Raw genomic sequence first — 23,874 nt, 5'->3', positions numbered from 1 at the left:
ACCTTCCACTTTAGCCCCACCCACACTGTACACAGCCAATGAAAGCCATGGTTTCACATGTGCCTGGCCTTGGTGCTCTGCTGCAGGTCTACTGGACTCGTGTGAAAATCAACCACAGGATGAATTCTAATGACCTTGGACATCCGCTGATTAATTTCCCACTAGCGCCATCATGAGGTGACATTTATGATTTTGAGCAGAAGGTCTCATCAAAGATTTGATTGGTTGTCATGACATTCAATAATGACATTTATGCTGCCCTCAGGATGGATTGTGAGAACTCTTTTCATTCAGCTCCATCAGGTCAACATTTCACTGTCCAATAATTGATTTCATGCCGAAACCTGCAAAACTAAAGACATTTGTTGAGTGGAGCTGGTGTGGCTCAGGTCCCAGTTGATGTGGGGTTGTCTCTCATGGATCCTGGAATTAACCTGCATGTCTTTGGACTGTGGGACAAAGACGGAGTACCCAGAGAACCCACACAGACACGGGGAGAACATGTAAACTCCACACAGAAAGACCCCAGCTGAGGTTCAAACCTGAGACGACAGTGCTAACCACTGCACCACCGTGCCATCCATCCCTGTACCAATGAACATTAAACTTGATGACAGTCAACATATTACACTCTGTGGCATCATCTCATCACAAGTAGGTCTTATAGTCTATCACAGAATTTTACAGAAAATGGAAAATCTAGGTAAATAAAAACAGACACGGGGATTGTGGTAACACATTCGACACACACACATGAAAGCATCTTTTCACCATTCAGTTTATTTCATAATGCCTTGCTCACTGTCGTATACTGTACCTTACTTCCTATTTACTGACTAGGAAACACTTAATAAACAGCGTGATGTGTGTTTGCTCAATGAATTCTTAGTGAACAGAAAACTCAGTGGAGCTTCAGTCCTGTACAGTAACACATTTTAAAAGGAAGACTCGTCAAGTCTTTCACTTTTAAAAACAGAATTGCTTAAAAGAAAATTTGTACGTGGACGAAAAAAACAAAAGTGATTGTGCAAAATTACTCAAGGGATATGAGACCAAAAAAAAAAAAAAAAAAAAAAAAAAAAAAAAAAAAAAAAAAAAAAAACAGAAATCACATCCATTCCTTCTTTTAGAGTACACGTCATCAGTCTTGGATTGAAGCTGGTGGGCGAGATGTACATTACAGCTTACTGACACATCCTTCTCACTCCCCTTCATTCAATGTCCATTACATTAAAAATATCTTTTTTTTTCTTTTTATACTTTTATCCCCACTAAATTTCACATAAAACAAGCACTTAAAATGCAGGCAACTTCTAAGGCAACATGTGAACTAAAAACAAACTAGATACTGTTTAGGGAGCTACATGCTCCGCTATTTTGTCCGTAAGGGCAAGACCAGATAACATATGTCCTAATGCGAAAATGACCAAAGAACTATCATACAAAGTAAACTACTGAATAGAAAAGACAGAAACATCTACACACAAAAAACAAAAAAAAACAATACTGAAGTCAAAATGAAAAGGGAATCCACAGCTCCTGGATCTGCTCTGCACGGAGGACGACCAGGGCCAAGTGTGCAAAATGTGTCCAAGATCTGAGTTTTAAGTACAAAGAATTCTGACTTATAACAAAAAATAAACTTGAAATAAATCCTCAGCTTAATTTTTCACACTTGGCCTTAATGGTCCTCCGTAGCTCTGCAAGCTCACCGTGCTTGCATGAGGAGCAGATCAGGTTCACACAGTCCCGAGCTCTTCCTTTCACTGTGATTCTCATATGCAGTCCATCCCTCTGTGAACTGAATACATCGAACACCTTGAAGAAGTAAACAGGTACAGTGGTCTGTAGAGGGGCTCATGCTCTTGGTGAGAGGAGGGACGGGTTAGAGATAAATGCGTTTGATTTAAGGGGTGTGTGTTTTGCATAACAGGGATTCCACGCGCACCCTTGTAAAGAACAGCTTTTAAAAACATCCTCACTGCTCTCAAAAATTCTGCATATAATTCACACGTTTCCGCTGAAAAAAGCCTTTTGTGTTATGTTTTTCACATTCTGGAGGACGGCGTGGCTGTCGGCCGCTGAGGGGGTGGACACACACTGACCAGGCATCCCAGAGGCCCTGAGAGTGAACATGGAGGAACACACGACCCAAGAGGATGCGCCGCCGCCACCGAAGAAGACGTCCATCCCGGAGTGCCGCGGCCGGGACAGGGGCGATGGGGGTGGGGGTGCAGTGATTGTTTGGTCTGCGGTCACAGAATACACTGTGAGGATGTGCAAAGGTATGTACAGAGGACGTCGTGTTCCTGCTGGACAAGTCAGGGTCTACAATGCGACATGCAGGACACAGTAGAATGCAGGTCTCTTTACAAAGCTGACTGGGAACTGTGTGTGTGTGTGTGTGTGTGTGCAGAGCATGAGAGTGGGTAGTGTTATAGTGCTGGAAGGGTGCTGAGGACAGGATGGGCAGGGCAGGGGATGGTAGCAGTTCATGTGTCTCTGTCTCATCACGATGTGCCCTGTCTCTTCTGTTGCTGGACCCGGATCAGCTCCAGCTGTTTTTTGCACTTCTGGTAGTACGTGGACAGACTCTTGTTCTCCTCCAGCAGCTTTTTGTGCTCCTGCACCAGACGGGACGTGTTCTGCTGGTCCTTCTCATCTTGGTCCAGTTCAGCGATGAGCTCCTTTCTGCACACAGAGGACATGAAGCAGAATCAGTGAATGACTGAAAACATGAAGCTCATTTTAATTCAAAGACAATGCTGCATGTTGTTGGAAAGAAAGCTTGCAATCGTATTGGTCAGGGCCTTTTGAGGAGCTTGTGGCGAGGCTCCTGAGTGTGAGCGTGTTGTAAAGTAAGCAGTCAGATGAGGATGTACAGTTGACACCTGTAACTGATCAATTTAGTTCCAGAACACTTCCACACACCTCTTCAGTGTCCTGATGATTCGCTCAACACGGCTTTGCTCACTGGTGTCCTGCATTTTTATTTCTTAGCTCAGTTTACTGACGGGTCAGCGCAGCGTGTAATGAGGACCACCAACAGCTCTGTTCATAATTAAATGAGTTTCATTCTAACATGATTTCATCTTGTCAAGTTGTGGCTTGTGTGCCTCATCAAACAATCACAAACATAAGCAGCTGTAGTGAGCATATTTTCGGTGCTTTACCGCGCTGTCTGACCTGTGGCGTGATGCACAGTGCACAGCACAGTTGGGCTTGTTGGAATATGTAAGTTCTACAGTTGAAGAAAAGGCTGTCTGACAGCGAGGTAACAATCTGCTCACTATAGCGTACACTCCAACAGATAGAGTTATTTTTACATTTTCCTGCTGACCCTGAACACAGCAGTGGACTTCTGTCTGTCTGCTTCAAACTGGAAGCTCACTCACTGCGGTCTACTGTCAGTGACTGTGGCTCATACTTCATACAGCCAAAACTATCCATTGACCTTTCAGCTAAATATCATGATCATCATCCATCACGAACACCGTTGTGCAGTGCAGTGCCATGCTGAATCCTCCACGTTCTATAAATACGAGATGAGCACTTTGCTCGTCTTGTGCAGATCACACTGGCTGACACCAAAACAAACTATTTGTAAGCAGCAGATGAAAAGCAGCAGCTGGGTGCAGCTCCACTTACTTTCTCTGGATCAGCAGGGCGATCTCCGTTTGCACTTTCAGGTATTCCTGGGCCATCTTGCAGTGCTGCTCAAACACAGCCATGGACTCTTTGGAGTTGGGACAGGGAGCGAGAGGCTGGAAATAAACAGCGCATGTTATCCGTCTTCAAAACCATGTGCTCGTGCATCTCTGCAGAATGTATTCATATCAGCTGGGAGTATAGTCTGACCAGATAATAATACACCAAATACCTCAGTGGTGCTGCCAATGTGTATTTATAAGCACGTTCCAGTCTTTAGATAGCATCATGTTGTCAGGGATAATCCCTTCATAATGAGGTTGGTAGTAGCAATTTACAACATCCTTCAATTCATCTTTGAGAGGAAGGAGTTTCAGTGAGACATCACCTGACTCAATGAAACAAACAGTGTTGTTGGTGGATGGTGTACCTGCAGCTGGTGATCCAGGGTCAGATAGGCCATGGGAATGGAGTTGTCTGAGCCGTTGGTGTCTAAAAAAAGAGAAGAAAATGTTTGTTTTTTTGCTATGACAGCATGGGAAGAGCATGAACTGCCCCAAGCTCAGAGCTGACCACAGACGAGCGCTGGAAATCACTCATTAACTCCACACTTAATGTCTCCAGGGCAGCCTGACAGATTTACATGTGACGTCTGTGCACAGCAAGCCTGATGCTGTTACAGGCAGCGTGTTTAAAGGGTGACTAACAGGAAAATTCAACCTTCACATATTTCTCTTGAGCATGACATCTACCTTTCATTCATCACCTGATCTGTTTGGCACAGTTTAAAACTCTGATGCACATGGACTATTACAGACAGGATTTTTCGTTGTCTCTCACACAATGCTTGTATTCTTATAGCTTCTGGAAATGTGGGCTGAAATAGTAAAAATGCAGATATATCGACGTTGAGTGCCTCAAAGCCACCAGAAACAGGAATTTTACCTGAATATTTCCACATGTCGCTCAGTGAACTGATTATTTCTATTGATAAAAAACAGATTTAATGATTGTTGAACAGACTAACTAAGAGCTTTATTGTGTTTCTGTTGTGTTTGAATTAAGTGTTTTTCACGTTGGGTTATCAGGACAGTTAAGCTGATCTCAGTTCAGTAAAATAGACAAAGTTGTATTCAGAAGATGTAGTTGAGTTTTTCTGTTTACTAAGGAAAAAAGTGTCAGAATATTTCCTCTCTTCACAGTTTGAGTTTATTTATCACACTAAATGTAGTAAAGTCAGTTTCTATTGGCTTCAGCTGGCTCTGAGGCAGACCTGATGATTTTTCATGATTGGTTCATAGAATTTATTAAATGTCAGGCTCAGCAAAACGACATGTAATCCACTCACAGACAAACAATGATCAGGTGATTTTATACATATGTAATGATAAATCAATAATCTATAATCAGTGCATCCCCGGTCATGCTGTAGAATTTCCCAATGAAGTCACTAGAATGTTAGAACTCATAGAACTACCCATGTTACTGAAGACCACTCCACATAATAGTAATGTTAGTTTGTTATAGTGATTGTTTAATGCTGCACTCAACATAGAGTTTAGTTTGAGAAACCTTTTGAACATGCATGACGTGGTTCACTGTCTGTTTACGGATCTCATGTAGAAAATTTACTGTAGACACATCAAAGTGTGTCATATGGTCTTATCAGGTTGTGGTTGCTGAAACGTTGTCATGAGTACCTGTGGGGTCATCAGGTGAGAAGTAACCTCTGCTGCTCGTCTTATCTGGTGGCATCATCCTCACACTGGGACTGGAGGAGCGGCTGCTGTTCCTGCTCCCCTGTAAGAAGCCAGACACAGCTGAGGAGGAGGCAACAACATGAAAAGCAGTGAAAGTGATCTGCTGGTTGGGCACATGTGGAGGCGGATCCACATGAAGCTCACTGAACCAAGTTTGACTGGTGTGATTTCTGCTTTTGTCAGGTTCAAGAGGGCAAAATGTTTTCATGGCAGCCGACAGCTAACAGTGTCTCATCAGCACAGCGCTGAAAACTGGACTCCACTTTTAAACAGCTCTCTGGCAGACCACACGTTTACATTTCCTGTTCTGTTGGCTTCAGGATGCTATTCATTGGATAAATGATATGTGCGTTATTTGTGAATTTGTGTAGGAGCAGAAATGAGAGGAAATAACTTTACTAAGGTTTGCCTACAAAGTAGACTCTAGTTCTTTGTATGTATTACAATGACTGAACACAGAACATTTCACATTGTCTCGCATGCTTTACTTCGAATTATATTGAGCCAGATTTAACAGCAAGCAAGCTAAAAATACAGTTAAAACAACAAGAACGCAAAATACAAATATCAGTCTGAAATGCAGCTGATTATTCTGTAAGAATCAAATGTGAGGTTAATCCAATGTTACCAGCACACAGTGTTTCAGAGTCTCTAGATCCCAGTCTGGGAATCAGAGTGGTAACAAAGCAAACTCACGCAAACACAACTCCATGATCAATAGTACTGTCACATCAGTGCGACTCTGGAGGGCGGCTTCATCCCACAGGCAGCGCATGACCATTCATCTTCTTTAGCAACAGTATTATTTGTGCCAAGTCTTTATGGCGAACTCCAAATGAACTTGTGACTGCACAGAGCTGTGAGTTTACTGCTAAACAAACGGAGACAAATGTTTGGGAGAACAGGGGAGACTCTGAGCCAAGGAGCTTATTTTAAAGCAGTGTGTGTTTGAGGAGGGAGCACCGGGCTCTTCCTACACTACACACACACGTCATGTTCTGTCACTTTCTCCCCGGGGACTGACAAAGAAGACATGCAATGCTTTTGAAAGGTAGCAGCAGTCAAACATCTACAAGGCTTCAGAGCAAAAGAATGATGAGAGCAGCACACACGAATATAAAGTACATTAGGAGAGCAGAAATAAACGCCTCTGGGGAGTTCTGTCTGATTGTTTGATTAATCACTCCCATTAAAACAGAAAACATTAGCCAGCTTTGAATCATGGATGTAAACCATATTCATCCACTTTTACTGTCAGATTGATTCTTTATCAGAGAAAATAAGGTCTGTGCAGCAGGGGGACCCCCTACATGTTTGATTGACAGCTGTAGATCCCTGTGTAGGTTTGGAGTTTTACACAGAGATAGATCTACCACAACAAAATATGTATCATATATGATCAGGCCATATTAGAGCTAAACTACATTTCCCACACTGACTAGAGTTACTCACAGAACTGGAGTTACATCCTATGTTCTATTTCATCTTCTGTCAGTATTGAATATGACACTACTGTCATGTAATGACCATGTTTATTGCAGTGAGCACAAAGTTTGCTGGGAGGTTTTTTTGTCCGTGTGGTTTTCGAAGCTTGTCACAAGGTTTGTTTCTCATTGTTCTTTGTACTTCTCTAATGCAGCGTGAGACTGTTCACCAGATTGCAGGCTCTGTGCAGCTTGTGTTCAGGTCTTCACTGTGTCCTTATCCTGTCACTTTTTTTTTTTACCATTACAGCCAGCTGTTTGTGTTCATGTTTCTGTTCCTGTTTTTCTGCCAGAGTATGACCACCTGTCTGTGTTGTGAGGATCTTTGTATAGGCGCAGAGCTCTAGCTGATCATGGTACTGTATGCCTATTGAACATCCGGTTTCTGCCATAGACAGCAGGGCTGATTTCCCTGTGCTTGGTTTGTGATCTGGTTCGTTCTGCTGATTGAGAACCTTTGTGTACAGTATATAGTCCTCTTTAGCCACACTTGTAAATAGTCACTGTTAGTACTGAAGCAATGGGAGTGAACAACCTTTTCTTTTGACTTGTTTTCTCCTGTTTGGTTAGTTTAGCAAGTGACTGTCTTGTTCTTTATTTTGAAACAGGGTTCAGGTTTTGGTTTTGTTTATTGTGTTGGCCTGCGTTCACTCTGAAGAGAAGCTTCCTTTTTCATGTGTGTGTATTGTTTGTATGTTCATAGCAGCAACAGACTGCTTACTTTTTGACTGTGTGGACTATTTATGTTCACAGAACACTAGACTGGGATGTATTTACTTTATGTCTTATATAATATGATTAAGAATTTAATCTAGTATATGTGTCGCCATTGAAAGTTTTCTTCCACCTTTAAAATGGAGAAGGCTCGATGTCCCCTGTGAAGCTTTGGCGACACCTAGTGGGGTCAGAGCCCCCAGGCTGGGAACCTGTGAGCTACACTGTAGCTACAGCAGTCATGTACAAAGCTTTGCTGTAACCTCTTACTGATAACTAAAAATACTTTGGTCTGTGTCAGTCAACGACCATCTCCACAGACCCTCTGCCTCTCATGTCTGGTGTGTGTGTGTCTTACCTGGCTGGACTCTGTGCCGATGCCTGGCAGATCCTGCACAGACCGACGTCTCTGTGGCTCACATGTGGCTGTGGACAGGATGGACAGAGAGGGGAAAGAATGAGACCCAGAAGAGTTTGTGGATACTGAATGGGTGGAACATTGGTGCCCATGTTTACATGAGGGATATCCAGAGCCACAGAGCCACATGGGGACAGCTGCACTGGTTTAACCCTTTATGCCCTGGCCTGTCAACGTGTGCAGGAACGTGACTGACCCACTGACAGTGCCCAACACACATACACAGACACACATGACTGTAGACCAACGCTATCCACAAGAACAGCTGAGCCTACTTCTGTGACTGACTGGCTGGTTTGGGTTAGGGGCAGACAGGCAGGTATTACACTTCCTAGTCATCACTGGTTCATCTGTTGCTCACATTAACACCAGCATGCCTGAGGTCTCACCTGTAGAGTCAATGCAATCCAAAAACATGACCTGCTCTAAAAACCGTGAACAGAACTTTACTGTCACATCTTTACAGAGTTTGACAAATTTTTAGTATCTAGCTCACTAAACCAAGTGTGACTTCAGGGATTGATCACAACAATATGTAGCTTTTTTCTGAGCATGCTCATGGTAAATGAATTTTCCAAAAGTATGATTTATTTTTTGTGCACACATTATTTGAATATGCTAATTTGTTCTATATGAAGCACACTGACTGACTGCTGTCTATACAGCATGCAGGAGATTTTGCTTTGTTTGCACATGCTTCCATATGTTCCATCAAATTCCTTGTGTGTGCTCACGTATCTGGCCAATCAAGGCGATTCTGATTGAAGTGTGTGTGTGTGTGTGTTTGTGTACTTCCCAAACTTTACATCACCTTTAACTGATCAAGTTGATTGTTTCACAGTTCAGAACGAACACAACAAACATCAGGATTGATCTGGTCTGACTACAAGCTTTGTTTGTGGCACAAGGAAGACACAGCACAGAAGGAAACACACACAAACAAACACACATAAACAAACACACAAACACACTCCAATGAGAACACAAAGAACTGGCTGGATCTTCAGTTTGTCTGAGTGGAACTCTCTGTTGCAAAGCCGTTGAATTTCGACATTTTCTGGATTTCTGTTTTTATGACCGAATTCATGCGGTGTAATAACGTTAGCGTGCTGTATAAATAAGCAGCATGATTGGATGACAATTCTGGGCGCACAGCCACGATTTCTCAACCGCTGCTTGATGGCAGGAGTGTAACGGTAGATGTCACCCAGACAAAACCATTCAGTATGGGATCTTTTGTTCCGTATGCCATTTACTTCAATTAGCCTGTCCATTTGCTACGATGCACTTTACTTCAGTCTGTGTCTGGCATGTGATGAACAGAAAAACTCTGAAGTGTGAAACCTACCTGGAGGCTCTGGCAGGGGGACAGGACACTTGCATTATGTACATTAGATGCCCTCGCACTGAGACTTTTTGACATAATGTGTTCTATAACAATGCGTGGTGTTTTTCAACTCTGCCTACATCTCGCAGCTCTGTACTGTGGATTTGCCAAGCCACTTTTGAGCGATCTGATCAAATGAGTGGGATTTGATTTCAGATCAGTTGTGCAACTAAACCCTGTCTGCATGTTCTGTTTCATTAGGAACCACATCACATTACTGGAACTAAAGACGCTCTTTACTTCTGTTTCTTTGGGATGTTAAACTATAATGGCTGCTTTTACAGATATACTGCACTTTCCTTTATTTATTAATATTTATTCCTTTATTTAATATGAAAAAAAATGTGTGTTTCTTTTCTTTTTATTGAAACGACTAAATGTACTGAGATACATACAGAACTGAACTGTGTGTACTGTTACACTCCTACTCATTGGCTACCGGGGGTTTCTGTGCTGGGGTACAGGCCTGGTGTCCAGGAGTGCAGATGATACCTTTAACAACATGCACCAGGTTGACTCCGTTTGTCACCGGATTAAATTAGCCACTCATTCAACACGTCTCACACGGCTCCAAAATAGAAGCCTTTTCTGACATCCAGAGCTGTCCCCATTCCTTTCATCCGTATCTCTGCTTGTAATAATAGCTCTGACCCTCAATGTGAGAGAAATTAATCAAAATGACTTTTTCAAAGTTAATGGATGTAAAGAGAGCAAGAGGGGGAGAAAAAAAATAGCCATGCTTTCTCTATGTCCTCTATGCATGAAAGGCAAGGACGAGCTCAAATGCAGAGAACTGGTGCACTGATTTACTCCTGCTACCCATCTGCTGAAGCCAAGCCAGAGACGCAGGAGAGTGGACAGGGCCATGAGTTAGGAAGCTCATCTCATCTGTGTCACCAGGCCTGATGCAATATACCAATTGGATTTCCTGAAGTCGGCTAAAGATTTGGTGTTACTGGTGACAGAAAGAGTCACCTGAGCAAAGGTAATTAGTTGGAGCTCGATTTGGGGTGACAGCAGATGAGAATATTAACTCATGTTCTAAAAATCACAGAAGACACAAAGACACAGGCCAGCTCTGATGTGCGTAACTCCAACACCAGCTCAGTCTTTTTCTTTTTACCTTAAGTCATGCAACTAAATGTACTATAAATGAGCATTCTGCGGTTGGTATCATATGGAGTAACACACAGGAGAGGGCCACATTAGAGCACAGCAACCCACGGGCTCAGCCAAGCCAGCTCCACCCGGTCACCAGGAAGCCCAGTGGTCCAGTGATACCTGTGACGACGATCTTGGGGACATCCAGAATGGTGCCGAATGATGCCGTTTTACGGTGGCCTCGTTTATACTGGGGGCGTGCTGCGAAAACACACACATACACACACATACAGCTGCGGACACAACAAGCATGCAGATGCAGACTAACACAGACTTGGGGTTGAGGGGAGGGGGAGGGGGGGTCCCACAGCTTGCACCCACAAACTGAAAATGTGGGCCACACATGCAGAGTGTTCAGTGTACGTGCAAGGGCAGCATGCACCTCGTCATCCTAGACGCTGTGGAGCAACACTGCGGAGAGTGTCGGCAGCGACTGCGCTACATTTCTCAGAGCAGACAACAGCAGGCATTCAGCTCCTATGCTGTTTGGATAAAGAGTTCAACAAGGCAGGCTAAGGACGGACGGTGCTGATGCTCCGATTGCAGGAAGTCTATTCATTAAAGTCTGAAAACACAAAGAGCAACAACAAAAACACTGACAAACACTCTGCACTCAAATCAAAACGCTATGTGCTATGCTTTCTGTCAGAGCCTTTAACGGAGGGGGGGTGGTTGACAGCCTGGTCTGACGGGCCTCTGCATTCAGGGGAATATGGATGGGTATTCACCTCAAAGTGAGAAAGCACAAAAAGAACCTGACTTTGGTGTCAGGGGAGGAGCTTCTTGTGGACTTGGAAATGCCTCATTCCAACAAGACTCGCCTTGGCAATAACACTGCATGCCTTTCCTGTGCAACTTTTCTTATTCAGTAGGAAATAAAACATAAGAGCATGCCAGGTTGCCTTGATAAGCTCCTCTCCTCTTCTGCTCTGCTGTCATGTGTTGTTTTGTGCTGTGTCATGTCTGGCATTACCTGCGGGTGCAAATGGCATCTTGGGCTCCAGCTCTGACAGGTCAGCGCTCATTCTTTTGCTGTCAGATGATGCCAGGCACTGTGTTCGTGCTGGCAGACTCTCAACACTGCCCCCCCTGGACAGAGGCAGAGTCCTCAATGGGTCTCCCTGAAAGAACAAAGAGAAAAGGCTCACTACAGAAGTCTGTTGTGATGACATTGTTTCCTTATTGGATCAAAATAAAGGATTGATTTACCTTTGGCTTGAAGTGAGCGAACTGAGGCGTTATCTTGATAGTATCGTTGCTCCCTTGAGAGTCACTGTGTTCCATGTTTGGGTCGCTTTTGTTGCTCGTGCTGGTGCCGGTATAGTCCACATATGAACCTGACACACACAGACACACACAGACACACACAGACACACACACACACACACAGACAGACAGAAAGAAAAGAAGGGTTCATACAGTTTTTCAAAATTAAAGCATGTTCAAGGTACTGAAACCAAACATTTCCAGGCTACTGAAGCTTTTATCACCACATTTAACTTCTTAACATAAATGCAAATAAAGTTTATAAAATGTCTTTTATACCCGACTTTATTTCCTCAGTTCCTTTATTAACTTTGACTATTTGTTTTGAACTTCATTATTTAATGCTTGCTGAATTCCAGAGTGAGAGATCAACTGGGGATTTGTGTAGCTATTTATAAGTGAACACGTCAGGAGACAAAGAAATGTGATGATGAGATCATTCCATTTCAAACATTTAAGGATGTTTCAAACACCAGATCATTTTTCAAGAAGTATATTTGAATTACATATCTGAAAATATTCCTGATCTTGAAAACATTACAGTTAAAATGATGCACTTTACAAACACACTACGTGTGACCTCCTACAGCTGGTTATAGTGTAAATCATGATATTAAAGCTACTTTTAGCGTGGACAGAAAATCATAGACATGTTTGTTTCAAACATGATAAACTCATTCATCCAGACAGAGAGTATTCTGCTGATAAACACAATGATATTGGATCTTGGACACCTGTGCATTAAATGATGGCTACTTTAACATAAACCTCTTGTACTGGTTTGAAGTTTTGAAGGACTGAGTCTGAAGATGACTCTTGTACCTGTGCTAGTTGCAGAGTTGCTCTGCCCCTCATCTGAATACTGGTATGGATATTGCAGGGGTTCATCAGATCCTGGGAAGTACTGCAACAAGAAGAAGGAAGAGGAAGTAATGATGAAGACTTTCATTCCTGCTTGTCCTAACGTGACACCAAACCCACATCTTTCTCCAAAAGCTCACTGTATATTAAAAGTGTCTTGTTGTGGTTTGGCCAAGCAACAGAGCAGAAATGAGATTAGTCAACATGTTCTTGTTTCAATAGTCTAATGAATTGCTCTTGAATTAAACTGTATTATAGACAGACACAGTCCTGTTAATTTGCCCGGCCCATTAATATCAGTGAGACAAGATTAAATATTTGTCTGTATGATGAAATAAACCTATGGCACACAGCACCACAGTGCATCCTCCATGATGACCATCAAGTTGAATCTCTAAAACAGATGAACCTTCATGAAGGGGATTTGTTGCAGGACTGTTGGCTCACACTGCATTAGCTTTAGATAGGTGTTCCTAATAAACTGGACACTGTGTGAACTGTATGTAGCATCAAGAGTACCGATGGCATTCATAGGTGAGCCACAGTAGCTTAGTCTGGTGAGACTGAATCTATGAACTCATGCTCTCGTCTGATAACAACTTAACTTTCTGGGCTTTCATCTGGAACAAGAATAACACGATATACACATTCTGCTCATCTCTATAAACACATATCTGCGTATGAATGCAGGTGACATGGACAATACAACTCCAACTACAAGCAGAAACCAGAACACTTCTGGTCCCTCGCTTACAGATTTCATTCATATGCAGATATCTGTTCATAGAGATTAGTTAGGACTGTGAACTGATAGCTGAGGAGGCCAGTCCACATCCTGGACAATGCCAGCAAAGCACCGAAACCTCAGTCTAACATCTCTCCCCTGAACTCTCTGTGTAAACGGTATAATAGAGTGAGAAAAATGAATTTGCCACTTTAGGATTAATAAAGTAACTGTCTCTGTTTTCATGAAGACCAATTCATGTTACACTTTATTGATTCATTCACTGCAGTTCACTGAAAGCCTTACACAGAGAGTAAACAGTGTGCGATTACCTTCATTAGATGAGTCATGATCTTCACGATCTCCTCCATGGATGGCCGCTGAGAGGGGTCTTTAGACCAGCAGCGAGTCATCAGACTCTCAATGGGCTTGGGCAGATTTTTGATTAAAGGGGGTCTTGTGCCTGAATGTAAAAAAAAAAAAAAGAAGAAAGAAAGAAATATGAAGTAATTGCTCACGCAGAGTCGAATGAACAAATATGCGCTGGCATCACACCCGACAAGCAAAGAAATATTGCAAATTTATGCTTAATCCCCTGTCTCCAGCTGCTCGAGCCAGTAATGACTCAGGCAGGCAGATTCAGCGGTGAAAAATTTGAAACTTGTCCCCAGGTATTATTAGTGTCCCATTAGTATTCTCCATCCATCTCTGGATCAGAATAAACTGCAGGGAGTGCTGCACAGGTGAACATGTCCTCTGTCAGCCTCTTAACTTTTATAGTCTCCCAGCAGGCTTAGCACGTAGAAGGCACGTTTGAGGACTCACAACGGCTGACAGCTGGACATGGCCTTTTGCATCCTCCAACTCCAACTCCCCCGCCCACAACCACACCCACACACAGAGTCAGTGACTTACCGTTGTGCACAGCCCACATGATGCGAAAAGCTGGTCCTCCAATTTCATCAAAGGGCTTCCTGCGAGTGATCACCTCCCAGAGAATGATTCCCCAGCTGAACACGTCACACTTCTCGCTGTAATTGCTGCCTGTGAGTATAAAAGAAGGCACAGTGACACTTAGGTCCTTTTCAAACAGGGGAAAAAAGGCTCCGCTTGACATTGCTGAATGAGTGGTAAAGCTAATTCTCTGTGGCACGTTTGAGATGAGAGCCAGGATGTGTCTGGGGAGAGCACAACAGCTTTTATCTCATCTCTGCATGCAGGGGAGGAGGGGAATGAAAATAAGGGAGTCATTTTAACCAAGGAACAGCTCGTGTGTTGCTTAATTACTCGGCCTATTATTGCAGAATTAAAGTGCACATCACACACCTACTTGATAGTTGCTGCGCCGAGGCGCTCTGATAGCATGATGCAAATTAGTTGTAAAGAGTTCACAGAGAGGGCAGAAGTGAGTTGTTTAATTGCATTGGAGTCTTGTAACTCGCCTCCAAAAACAAGATAATGATGAGGGCTTAATTCATCTTTCCTCCTGACCCTCCTTGCCAAGAACATGTCTCATCATGTGGAAATACATTAAGCTCGTAGCTGAATGAGAACACAAATTCCACACCGTGGTCTCCCGGGGGAAATAAAGCCACCAGCATCACTCCATTCATCTTCTCACTGCGCTTGGGAGACTACCATCAATAAAGCAGGAGAGCACGGCTGCTGATGATGAATCAAGGATAAAAGCAGCCATGCTGGGAGCGCTGCGCTGGCATTAAGGTGAAAGGTGGCTACACAAAGTTGGGTGCAAGAAAGAGTGTACGTCCATTCATTGGACTGCACTGATTCAAACAGTTACTGGATACTATGAGGACTTTTTAGTTAAAAAAACAAGAGACAGGGCAGGTATCCAAAGCTCTTAAACTAATTGGAATACCACTCATACTTGCCTTCGAATACCTCTGGAGCCATCCACGCTGCACTTCCTTTGTTGTTGGTCATGTGGGTCTGAATGTCGCATGCTGTTCCAAAGTCACATATCTTCAGCACAGTGCCGCCTGCCACTAGAAGCAGACTGAAACCAAGAAAGACAACGCTTTGAACTTGAAAGAAATAGAAGCTTTCTGTCCTAAGTACAAAAAAAAAAAAGAATGAATAAATCAAAACAGCTACGGGCTACGTTGCTGGTAGCCAAGTTTCATTTTTTTCTTGTGAACACTTTGTTCTCACTTTTTAGAAGCCTTAAGATTTTTTCTCAGTTCTTATGTGAATGAATCTGTGAATGAATCATTCACAAAAAAAATAGAAAAGCAGAAGTTTAACAGAAATCTATGATTTCTGTTCGTTATGTGAATCCACAGATTTAACTTGATCCCCAGGTTGGAAACCATTGAGATAACAGACTGAGGATGTCTTACAATGACAATAGTAACTGTCAGGAAAATCATTAAACAGAGTGGAAATGAATTCCTGCACAATAACCAGAGTTGTCAATTTGTCCCAATGCATGACCTTGTTATTCCTAGAAACTCCACAACAATTCTCTAGGAAACAGGGCAGCTGCTCATTCCCAGAGTCCTGCCAGGAGCCTTCTCTTCACCAGAGAACACAACCTCTGGGATCTGAACATCCTCCAGCAACGCTGTGTCTGGCTGTTCAGACTGATAACACAGCGAGATTCAAAGAAATATGAAGGGCTGCGTTGGTGGCTGCTTTAGGTACTTCTGCGATAACTGCACTGCACAGCAGTTTATGACAAATATCTCAAATTTAAAAAGGACTCTCATGAATTTGGAATTGTTACAATTATTTTCCTATCTGTTGGAGCAGCGCAGACATTCAGGACTCTAGCAGGATTTTGTTTACCAATGCAGTGCACTTAACACCGCCATCGTGATCTCATGACAGTGAATGAAGGGACTGTAGTGAGTGTTTATGACACAGTGCTAAAGTCAGGCATGTCTTTCAGCTGAAAAGAGAGAGAGAGAGTCACTGTAGTGTCACTCAAAAGGACTGCTGTGTTATCAAAAGCCTTTCTCATGTGTGCTTTCATGCAATGTTTTCAACGTTTTCACAGTTTTTGCACAAAAACCAGATCAAACTAGATCATCTTGTTTGTGTTTTAGTAGTTTAATTTACTTTCGGACTTTTTGCCATGTCTGATCCGTTAGATCTCTTCATATCTGAGTGTGTTCTTTTAACATTTTCTCAAATCTATAAACAATTTAATGGTGGTGGAAGTTTAAATTGCGAAAGAAATTGGTTTAAAATAGTGTTTTGAATATATGTGTACGTGCTATACACTGCTGATTCTGCTCGAACATACAACCAAAGAAAAATGAAGCAGTCTTGCTAAACTGCTCTTGGACTCGAACACGGGAAAAGCGGTTGCTCCAGTTTTAAACGCATTAAAAGGTTAAAAATAAACATGTAAAAGCTCTCGTTTATCATCTCTGAGGAGAAAAAAAGGTGCATATGTGACTCAGATATAGCACAGCTCCACTTGAGAACATATCCTGCCAGCATGCTGCTAATGGTATTTAATTGTAAGATATACACCCTTACTAACGGACGTGCTGCTCGTTTGGAACGCAGTGTGTCAAATACATGTCATTACTGAAATTTAAGTCCATGCCGTGGTAAAAGATGTTTCAGTATATTGTTGCTGTTTGATATTATAACCAGCAATGTTGTCCTCTTTTTCTCTTCTTGTTGCACGTTTCCAGCAGCGTAGATGCAGAAGATGAGATTGATGTCACTGATTTGCAGTGTAAAACTGCTGGCATGGATAAGAGGAATATAGCTTGGAGGCATACGACTGCAGTGGATTGGACAATTTGGAACTTTCCACACTCTAAACACAACAACATATAATATACTGTATGTAAAGATCTTGCATGACAACACATAATACATAGTTTTTAATCGAGTGGCTTACAATACTATGTAATGAGAAAGGCTTTTTGTTGGTCAACAGAATGTAAAGGAAAACCATAAGGCACTTTGTTGGGACAGTGAAAAAGGAGACAGTGTGTGAGGTGAGGAGGAGCATACTTGGGTGGCTTGAGGTCCCTGTGAATGAGAGCCTTTGGTTTCATGCCATGGAGATAGGCCACGCCCTGGGAACACTGAAAACACCAGCTCATGGCATGGGAAGCAGTGTAATAAGGGAGGGGTTCAGCACCATGCAGCACTGTGGACAAGAGAGCACAGTCACAACCACCACCACAGACAATAAACGCCCAGAGGAAGCAGTCACACAAACACACAGGGCTGCCTTTTCTTACAGCTTCTTTAACAAATTAAATCCAGGTGAGAAAACTGAGAAGACATCTTTCAGAAACAGTGTTCACAACTCGAGTGAATCACATCAAAGTTATGGCACCATCGTGTAGCTCCCACGACTCACTTTGATGGAGATTCAATAACATGGGAGGGGAGATAATTGTAACATTTAAAACACAGCAGAGAGTCTCACACTGTGGGAGTCACATCCTGGAAAAACTCAAATTTGCCAATCTGAATGTGGTGGGAATGAAAGCTGCTCCAACCTCTGATGTGTTGGGAAAACAGATCCAGTCTGTTCACAGTACCAAACACTCATACATACATACATTAATTACCTGCAATGATTCTTTACAAACCTGGGCCTCGTGTAAGAAGTTTTAACCATCATTTCGATCAGTTATGACTATACTATCCAGAGTAACTGCTGAGATCTGGGAACATCGCTGCATCACGGTCCAACATGGAGAGAGAAACGAGCAGTCGGACACTCACACAGGTGGTACACAAGCCAACCGTTTATCCAGATGATCTACAATCCCTCTGTTTGGAGTAAACAGCCTGTAATGCTCAAACTGTGTGCATGCAATTACGGCCAGCACAGTTCAACGGCGAGGTGTGGACCACATCCTGCCCAGAAGCCACCTTATGTGGTCCATCGTACATAAATCTGAAGTTTCCTGATGTAGCACAGCGCCAATCATATCTTTTACAAATCAGCATTCAGTGTTCTCACGCTCAGTGGCTTTTCAACACATCGAGCTGTTGTTGCAGGTAAGGGAAGTGCTCATGTAACTTGTCTGTTAACCCTGAAATGTAAAATTGAGTTAGTCTTTTTACAGTCAGTTTAATCCTGCCTGTTTATTTTAATGTTTCATTTGTAATGGGCACTGCATGTACTACTGAGGGATCACCAAAGATCGATGCTAAAGTGTGGAGTTTGATTTCATCATCCAATCAGAGCCAAATGACCCGTGTACAATCATGCACGGACCAAGAGAGCAGCTTCCCTTCATGTATCTTGGATCTTGGCAAAGCAAAAACTAAAAGAACGCATGACGTCTGACACCGCAGGGTTGGAGCATGTCATATTTTTAGCAATTAATGAGTGGACAGACAAAACTGATAGCACAGCTGTGCAAATGTTAAAAGATTTTGCACAGCGTTTAAAAGCTGCTGAAAATGTTTGGCCCATCTACAGTGAGTACAGTAGATCAGAGTTAAAGCAGGAAGTCTGTGTGTTTGCTGTGGAAGATGCTGACTCCAAACAGTTTGGGAATTCATTTCATCGTCTACCTTCACCTTCAAGTAACCTGGGGTTGATCATCTGATCACTGGTGTTTTGTGACTCTGTGGGACTTGTTTTTAGCAATGTTGCAGCATTCTCAGATCACAACAACTGACTCTGGGAATAGGATCTAATTATTACAGAGTAACGATGGTCAAAACGAATAAAATAGGAGCCAAATTGCAACAAACAGACTGATCCTTTCCTGAAGAGACTAACACAAAAACTATTTTTGAAGAACTGAGTAACACATTTTATTATTTGGTGGTAATCCACTGACACAGACAGCATGTGATACTGAATGTTGTTTGTTACACCTCATTATTTCCCAGGTTCATGTGGACAAACTTCAGGCTGTACTGCATGTCGCTGTGCAAACACTAGTTTAGAAAGGAACTGGACGAGTGAGCGAACATGCAAACAGTGGGAGGGTCAACTGGACAGGGCTGCTTCTCATGTCTGTGCCAGGCTGTGTTCACTTCACTAGCAAAGTGGAACAAATGCTGTCATCTGTCATACAACAGTATTGTTCTCTAGTACGACACGTAGGACTCACCATTGTACAGTGACCCGCCTTCAGCATATTCCATCACAAGGCAGACCTGAGAGGGAAAGAACATGATGAGAAACTCAGAGAGCTGGATCGATCACAATCAACATGGCTATGTAGTTAAGAGAGTAAATGTATAGTAAGAGTGAACTCACTGGAGTGTGACATGAGCCGTACAGCTTCACGATGTTGGGGTGATTCACACGTGAAAGCTGTCGGAGCTGTAAACAAAGAGGAAACATGATGCACAATTCCATCTATATGCACACCTGAAAGCTACACCGTGTAACTTTTCTTTAACAAAAACCAGAGCGGAAATCATTTTGATCCTCCACTGATGATGGATTATCAAACTGCACCGTAATGTAATGCTTTACACCACCTTAACACACGCCTCCGCCATTTGATTTTGGTGAAACTGGATAATATTTTACTAGGGATGTAACGATACACTCACCTCACGACTCGATTCGAGTCACGTTTTTTTTTTCACGATACGATTTTTTTCATGATTTTTTAAAAATCAAAATGAGCTACAGACAAATTATGACCAAATAAAATCATCTTTTTATTTGTAGGAAAAAAATCTCTCTTTACAGAAACTCTCAAACAGTTTGTGTTCTTATTAGGGCTGCCACGAGACCATTACCTTTCAGCTTGAAGTATGAGCTAACTGAAAATAAAAACAATTAAGATGATAGCTCATTAACCCTTTAATGAGAGTCCACGGCCCCGGGAAACGGTGAGGTCCGGGCAGAGCCGGTCGCGGCGCACCGCCTTGGAGGAAATGCGCCCGGCGGGGGCCAGCCAGCGCCGGGGAGAGGTCCCACGAAGGGGATCCTCCCGCACCGTGCGGCCGTCCCTGACCCGAGTTTAATCCCTCGGGCAGACTGCGCGGAAGTTGCGGTGATTGGTTAAAATTGCAACACCCCTGAATTCAGTTGAAGTTGCAAATTGCAACATCGTGAATTCCTGGAAGGTCTGTGTTATGGTATCATTTACGGTACAGACAGGCCTGACGCCGATTACCACTACTGCGCATGTGCGTAGGTGTGTGTGTGTGTGTGTGTAGGTGTGTGTGTAGGTGTGTGTGTGTGTGACACAGAAAGGCAGACGCGGCAGTGGAAGCTGCAGCCACAACGTAACCTATTTCTAATCTAAAAAAAGACGAAAAAGAACATATCCTACTTCTCTCGCATTCGCCAAGAATCGCGTGTTCGTACCACAGGCGTTTTAAACCAAATATCAAATAAATAATAAATTTTATTTGTATAGCCAAACCACTGGGAAGAAGAGGAGGTTTTCAGGCCCGAGCCATGGGGGAATGGAGCCGGTGTTATGCCATAAACGAAGCTTGGCTCGTGTGCTCAGCAGCCTATCAACATATCTTCCCTGCCAGCTATTAACCTCAGCTTGGTGAGAGCTTGGTGAAATAAAAGGCTGAAAGACAGACGCCGAGCTGGGCTGACTGCTGTTGGACTAGTCAGTAATATTAGCTGCTGCTGTGTCTGCTGTTGGCGACCTGGTTGATGTTTGGCTGCAAAGTTTTCGACCTGCTATTTTTTAACAAATACATGCGCACAGTTGTCTGCACTGTACTCTGATACTGGGGGTGCAAAATCTCAAAAGTACAAATTCCTCTGCCCTGTTTCCACTGATGGCATCAATATGAAACACATTACACTTTGACATTACATGTTGACTGTGTGTGTGTTGCTGCAGTTAGTAAAGACAAATACCTCGACAATAAAGGCCTTCCTCTCTGATTCGCTCTCGATGGTCTTGATTGCGACATCTTTGCCTTTCCATTTGGCTTTGCAAACCACCCCGAAAGCTCCTCTGCCCACCACCTGAGGACGGACAGTGAACACGAGAACCAGCACTTTACAACCCTCTGCACCTGATCACGAAGATCACCAACACATCATCAATGAACTGACATGAGCACCTACCTCCTCCACTTCAATATCCTCATAGTTGATTTCTTCGAATGGATATCCAGGAGGAGTTTCAAGTATGTCGGCGGATGGTAACGTTAGAGACATTACTAGCCAACGTCAGCTAGTAACTTACTGAAAATAAGGCAGAAGAAACAAAAACGTAAATATTAATAATAATAATAATAATACAGAATTATTACAGATAAACTGAGCGCAGGGATGCGCAGACTTGCTTCAAGTCACACATGTATAGTTAACGTGCAGAGGACGTAACAACATAACGTTATTAGCGTAATAAATAGATGCTTAAAGGAAAAGTAGCACTGACTCCACACTGTGTCCGAGCTGTCAGAGTGGACAGGGCTTAGCATTAGCCTTCTGTCAGCTAGTGTGATGCAGTCTACCAGCTGGCTAACCGCGTAGCTGGACTAGCAGAGCTAACTGTAGCTACCCTAGAAAAGCCCCTGTCCGCTAACTTAAGAGTGCTTAAACTCAAGCTTAAACACGAGTTAAAGCTAAGTTACACACGTATAACGCCGCTGTAAAGCGGTGCTGATAATGTAACACTGTCATTCCGTGTTCTCGAAGAAAAACAAGCCGCTCAGGGCCTACGCTGTCTCAGCGAGCCTGCCTGGCTGCTCCGACAAACACACCGTTCAGTCGACTCGTCACCAGCGCCGGCTCTCTGCTCTGGACATGGGGATAGTTTCTGTTATTCACGTACGGGAAAACCGAGGAATAACGTCCATTATAAAAGAAAACAGCCTTTCTGCGTCCACTTGACAGCCAGACATAACTTTTTTCACAACTCGTCTAGCTGGCTGGCTGCGAGTGTATTTTTATTCTCCGCAGGAGCAGCTCCATCAGGAAGTGTGTGCGTACTGCAATTCAGTCCGCTGCTCGCTGAGCACAGCTCTCTCTGCAGCCTCTGCGAACAACACACTGTGAACGTTCATGTGTTTTAAACTATGACACAGCATCATATTTTCTAACATAAGCAGTAGGGGGGAAAAGTTAGGACAATCCCAAGGGCCCACCACTGACAGGGGCCCAAAGAAATATTGTTGACATATGTGCAGCTCAAAAATCAGCTGTTTTCATTGTTTTGAAAGGATGATGTTAATTTATTATGATTGAAAATGTAATATATCTTTTAAGTTCGTTCACTTTTCTTTTTTTTTTAATTGTTCATTAATGTTAAGAGAATTTTCCATTTTGTAATTTTACAATAAAAATACATTGATACTGTAAAAAATGGCCTTTAGCGCCTTTTTATGGTGGCTTTTAATCTTGCATCAAATAGTGAACTGCACTGTATACTGTATGCAGACTTGCATGCATGTGCAAATCACCAGCAGTAAATATTGTGCTAGTACTAGTATTGAACTACAAGACGCAAATCAGTTGCAAGCCTTTAATTAGAGTTATGTAAAGCTTTTGGTGGGATAGTTAGGTCCTAGAGATGTGGTGACAACAGCTGCGCAGAGGGGGGCCCAATTAGATTTTTTTGTCTGAAACATAAATAACATTCTTCAATAAAGTAGCTCCTGTATATGAACCTCAATATTGTGTTTAAGAAGCCTGCGATGTTTGAGTCATTTTATTATTAATTATATTTAATAGCAGTTATTTTCCACCACTACCACGTCCGTGTCTTTGATTTGCCGAAAGTTTAGCCAAATTCAAAATGTTAGAAGAAAAGAAAAGAGTGTGAAAAGACTGTAACTGGCACCCTGTAAATATCTGTAAGTCGCTTTGGATAAAAGCGTCTGCTAAATGTAATGTAATGTAATCTACAGTTTATTCAAACACAATATTAGGAAAAGAGTCAGCTGGTTGGTGAGCTCCTGGAAACCTGATCGATGGAGTTTACAACAATATAGTTACATCAGGAATGTAAGGAGAAAAAGCCTTTAATGCAGCTTAAATGTATGAGTATCCAACACAACATAACACTGACTGACTGACTGACTGTTTTGTTCATAATGTAATTTTATTACGATTTGAATGCAGGACTTTCATTAAATGATACTTTCTGATTATATTTCATTTGTTATACTTTCTACTAATTGGTACAACTTCCTGTTCATTTTTGGTAATTGCCATTTTACTGCTCCTAACCCATGGGAACAATCTGAATTTCCCTTACCACGGTTTTTCTTATTTTGTTTTCCTTATGTGCAAAGATTTCTTTATTTCTATTTTGGTAGATTTCCTCAGAGGGCTTAGGCTGGCTCATCCTCAATTGTTGCATGTCTCACTGGGCCTGTAAACATGCGATAAAGGCTAATAAATGTGACTTAACTTCTGACTTAACACTTTGAGTGAAATGCAATGTCTTCTGTCTCTACCGACTTTGAGTCAAGAGGAAGATCTGCTGACCTTTGATGTACCAATTTAGCCTCGCAAGCAAGACCCTCCTTGATCATGCAAGTAAAACTTATGT

At 42.7% G+C, this 23,874-nt stretch overlaps 1 protein-coding gene across 2 annotated transcripts; it reads right to left on the bottom strand.

Annotated features, from left to right (window-relative positions):
* Positions 1 to 760: 760 nt before the first annotated feature.
* Positions 761 to 22,350, bottom strand: map3k7 (mitogen-activated protein kinase kinase kinase 7). Of its 2 annotated transcripts, XM_010737315.3 has the most exons (18): positions 22,082 to 22,350; positions 21,441 to 21,560; positions 21,228 to 21,338; positions 19,644 to 19,709; positions 19,495 to 19,540; positions 17,420 to 17,558; positions 15,316 to 15,440; positions 14,339 to 14,467; positions 13,756 to 13,886; positions 12,661 to 12,742; positions 11,782 to 11,909; positions 11,546 to 11,693; positions 10,693 to 10,773; positions 7,965 to 8,032; positions 5,349 to 5,448; positions 4,079 to 4,140; positions 3,649 to 3,764; positions 761 to 2,691 (listed from the first exon to the last, which is right to left on the bottom strand). In XM_010737315.3, the coding sequence occupies exons 2-18, from the start codon at positions 21,531 to 21,533 to the stop codon at positions 2,511 to 2,513; spliced, it is 1,806 nt and encodes a 601-aa protein (XP_010735617.1). In that variant the 5' UTR covers positions 21,534 to 21,560; positions 22,082 to 22,350; the 3' UTR covers positions 761 to 2,510. The 2 variants fall into 2 exon arrangements, with proteins under 2 accessions (XP_010735617.1, XP_010735619.1); XM_010737317.3 differs by lacking the exon at positions 10,693 to 10,773.
* Positions 22,351 to 23,874: the final 1,524 nt, after the last annotated feature.

Source organism: Larimichthys crocea, chromosome XI (genome assembly GCF_000972845.2).
Source record: "Larimichthys crocea isolate SSNF chromosome XI, L_crocea_2.0, whole genome shotgun sequence".
Lineage (NCBI taxonomy): Eukaryota > Metazoa > Chordata > Actinopteri > Sciaenidae > Larimichthys > Larimichthys crocea.
This window is presented reverse-complemented; position numbering and strand designations above follow the sequence as displayed.

Excerpts from the sequence above, each read along its gene's own strand:
- map3k7 (XM_010737315.3), bottom strand. The coding sequence starts at position 21,533 with ATGTCTCTAACGTTACCATCCGCCGACATACTTGAAACTCCTCCTGGA. Across the intron at positions 19,541-19,643 it reads ACGGCTCATGTCACACTCCA|GTCTGCCTTGTGATGGAATA; the intron begins GTGAGTTCACTC and ends TTTCCCTCTCAG. Across the intron at positions 10,774-11,545 it reads GATGCCATTTGCACCCGCAG|CACGCCCCCAGTATAAACGA; the intron begins GTAATGCCAGAC and ends GTGTTTTCGCAG.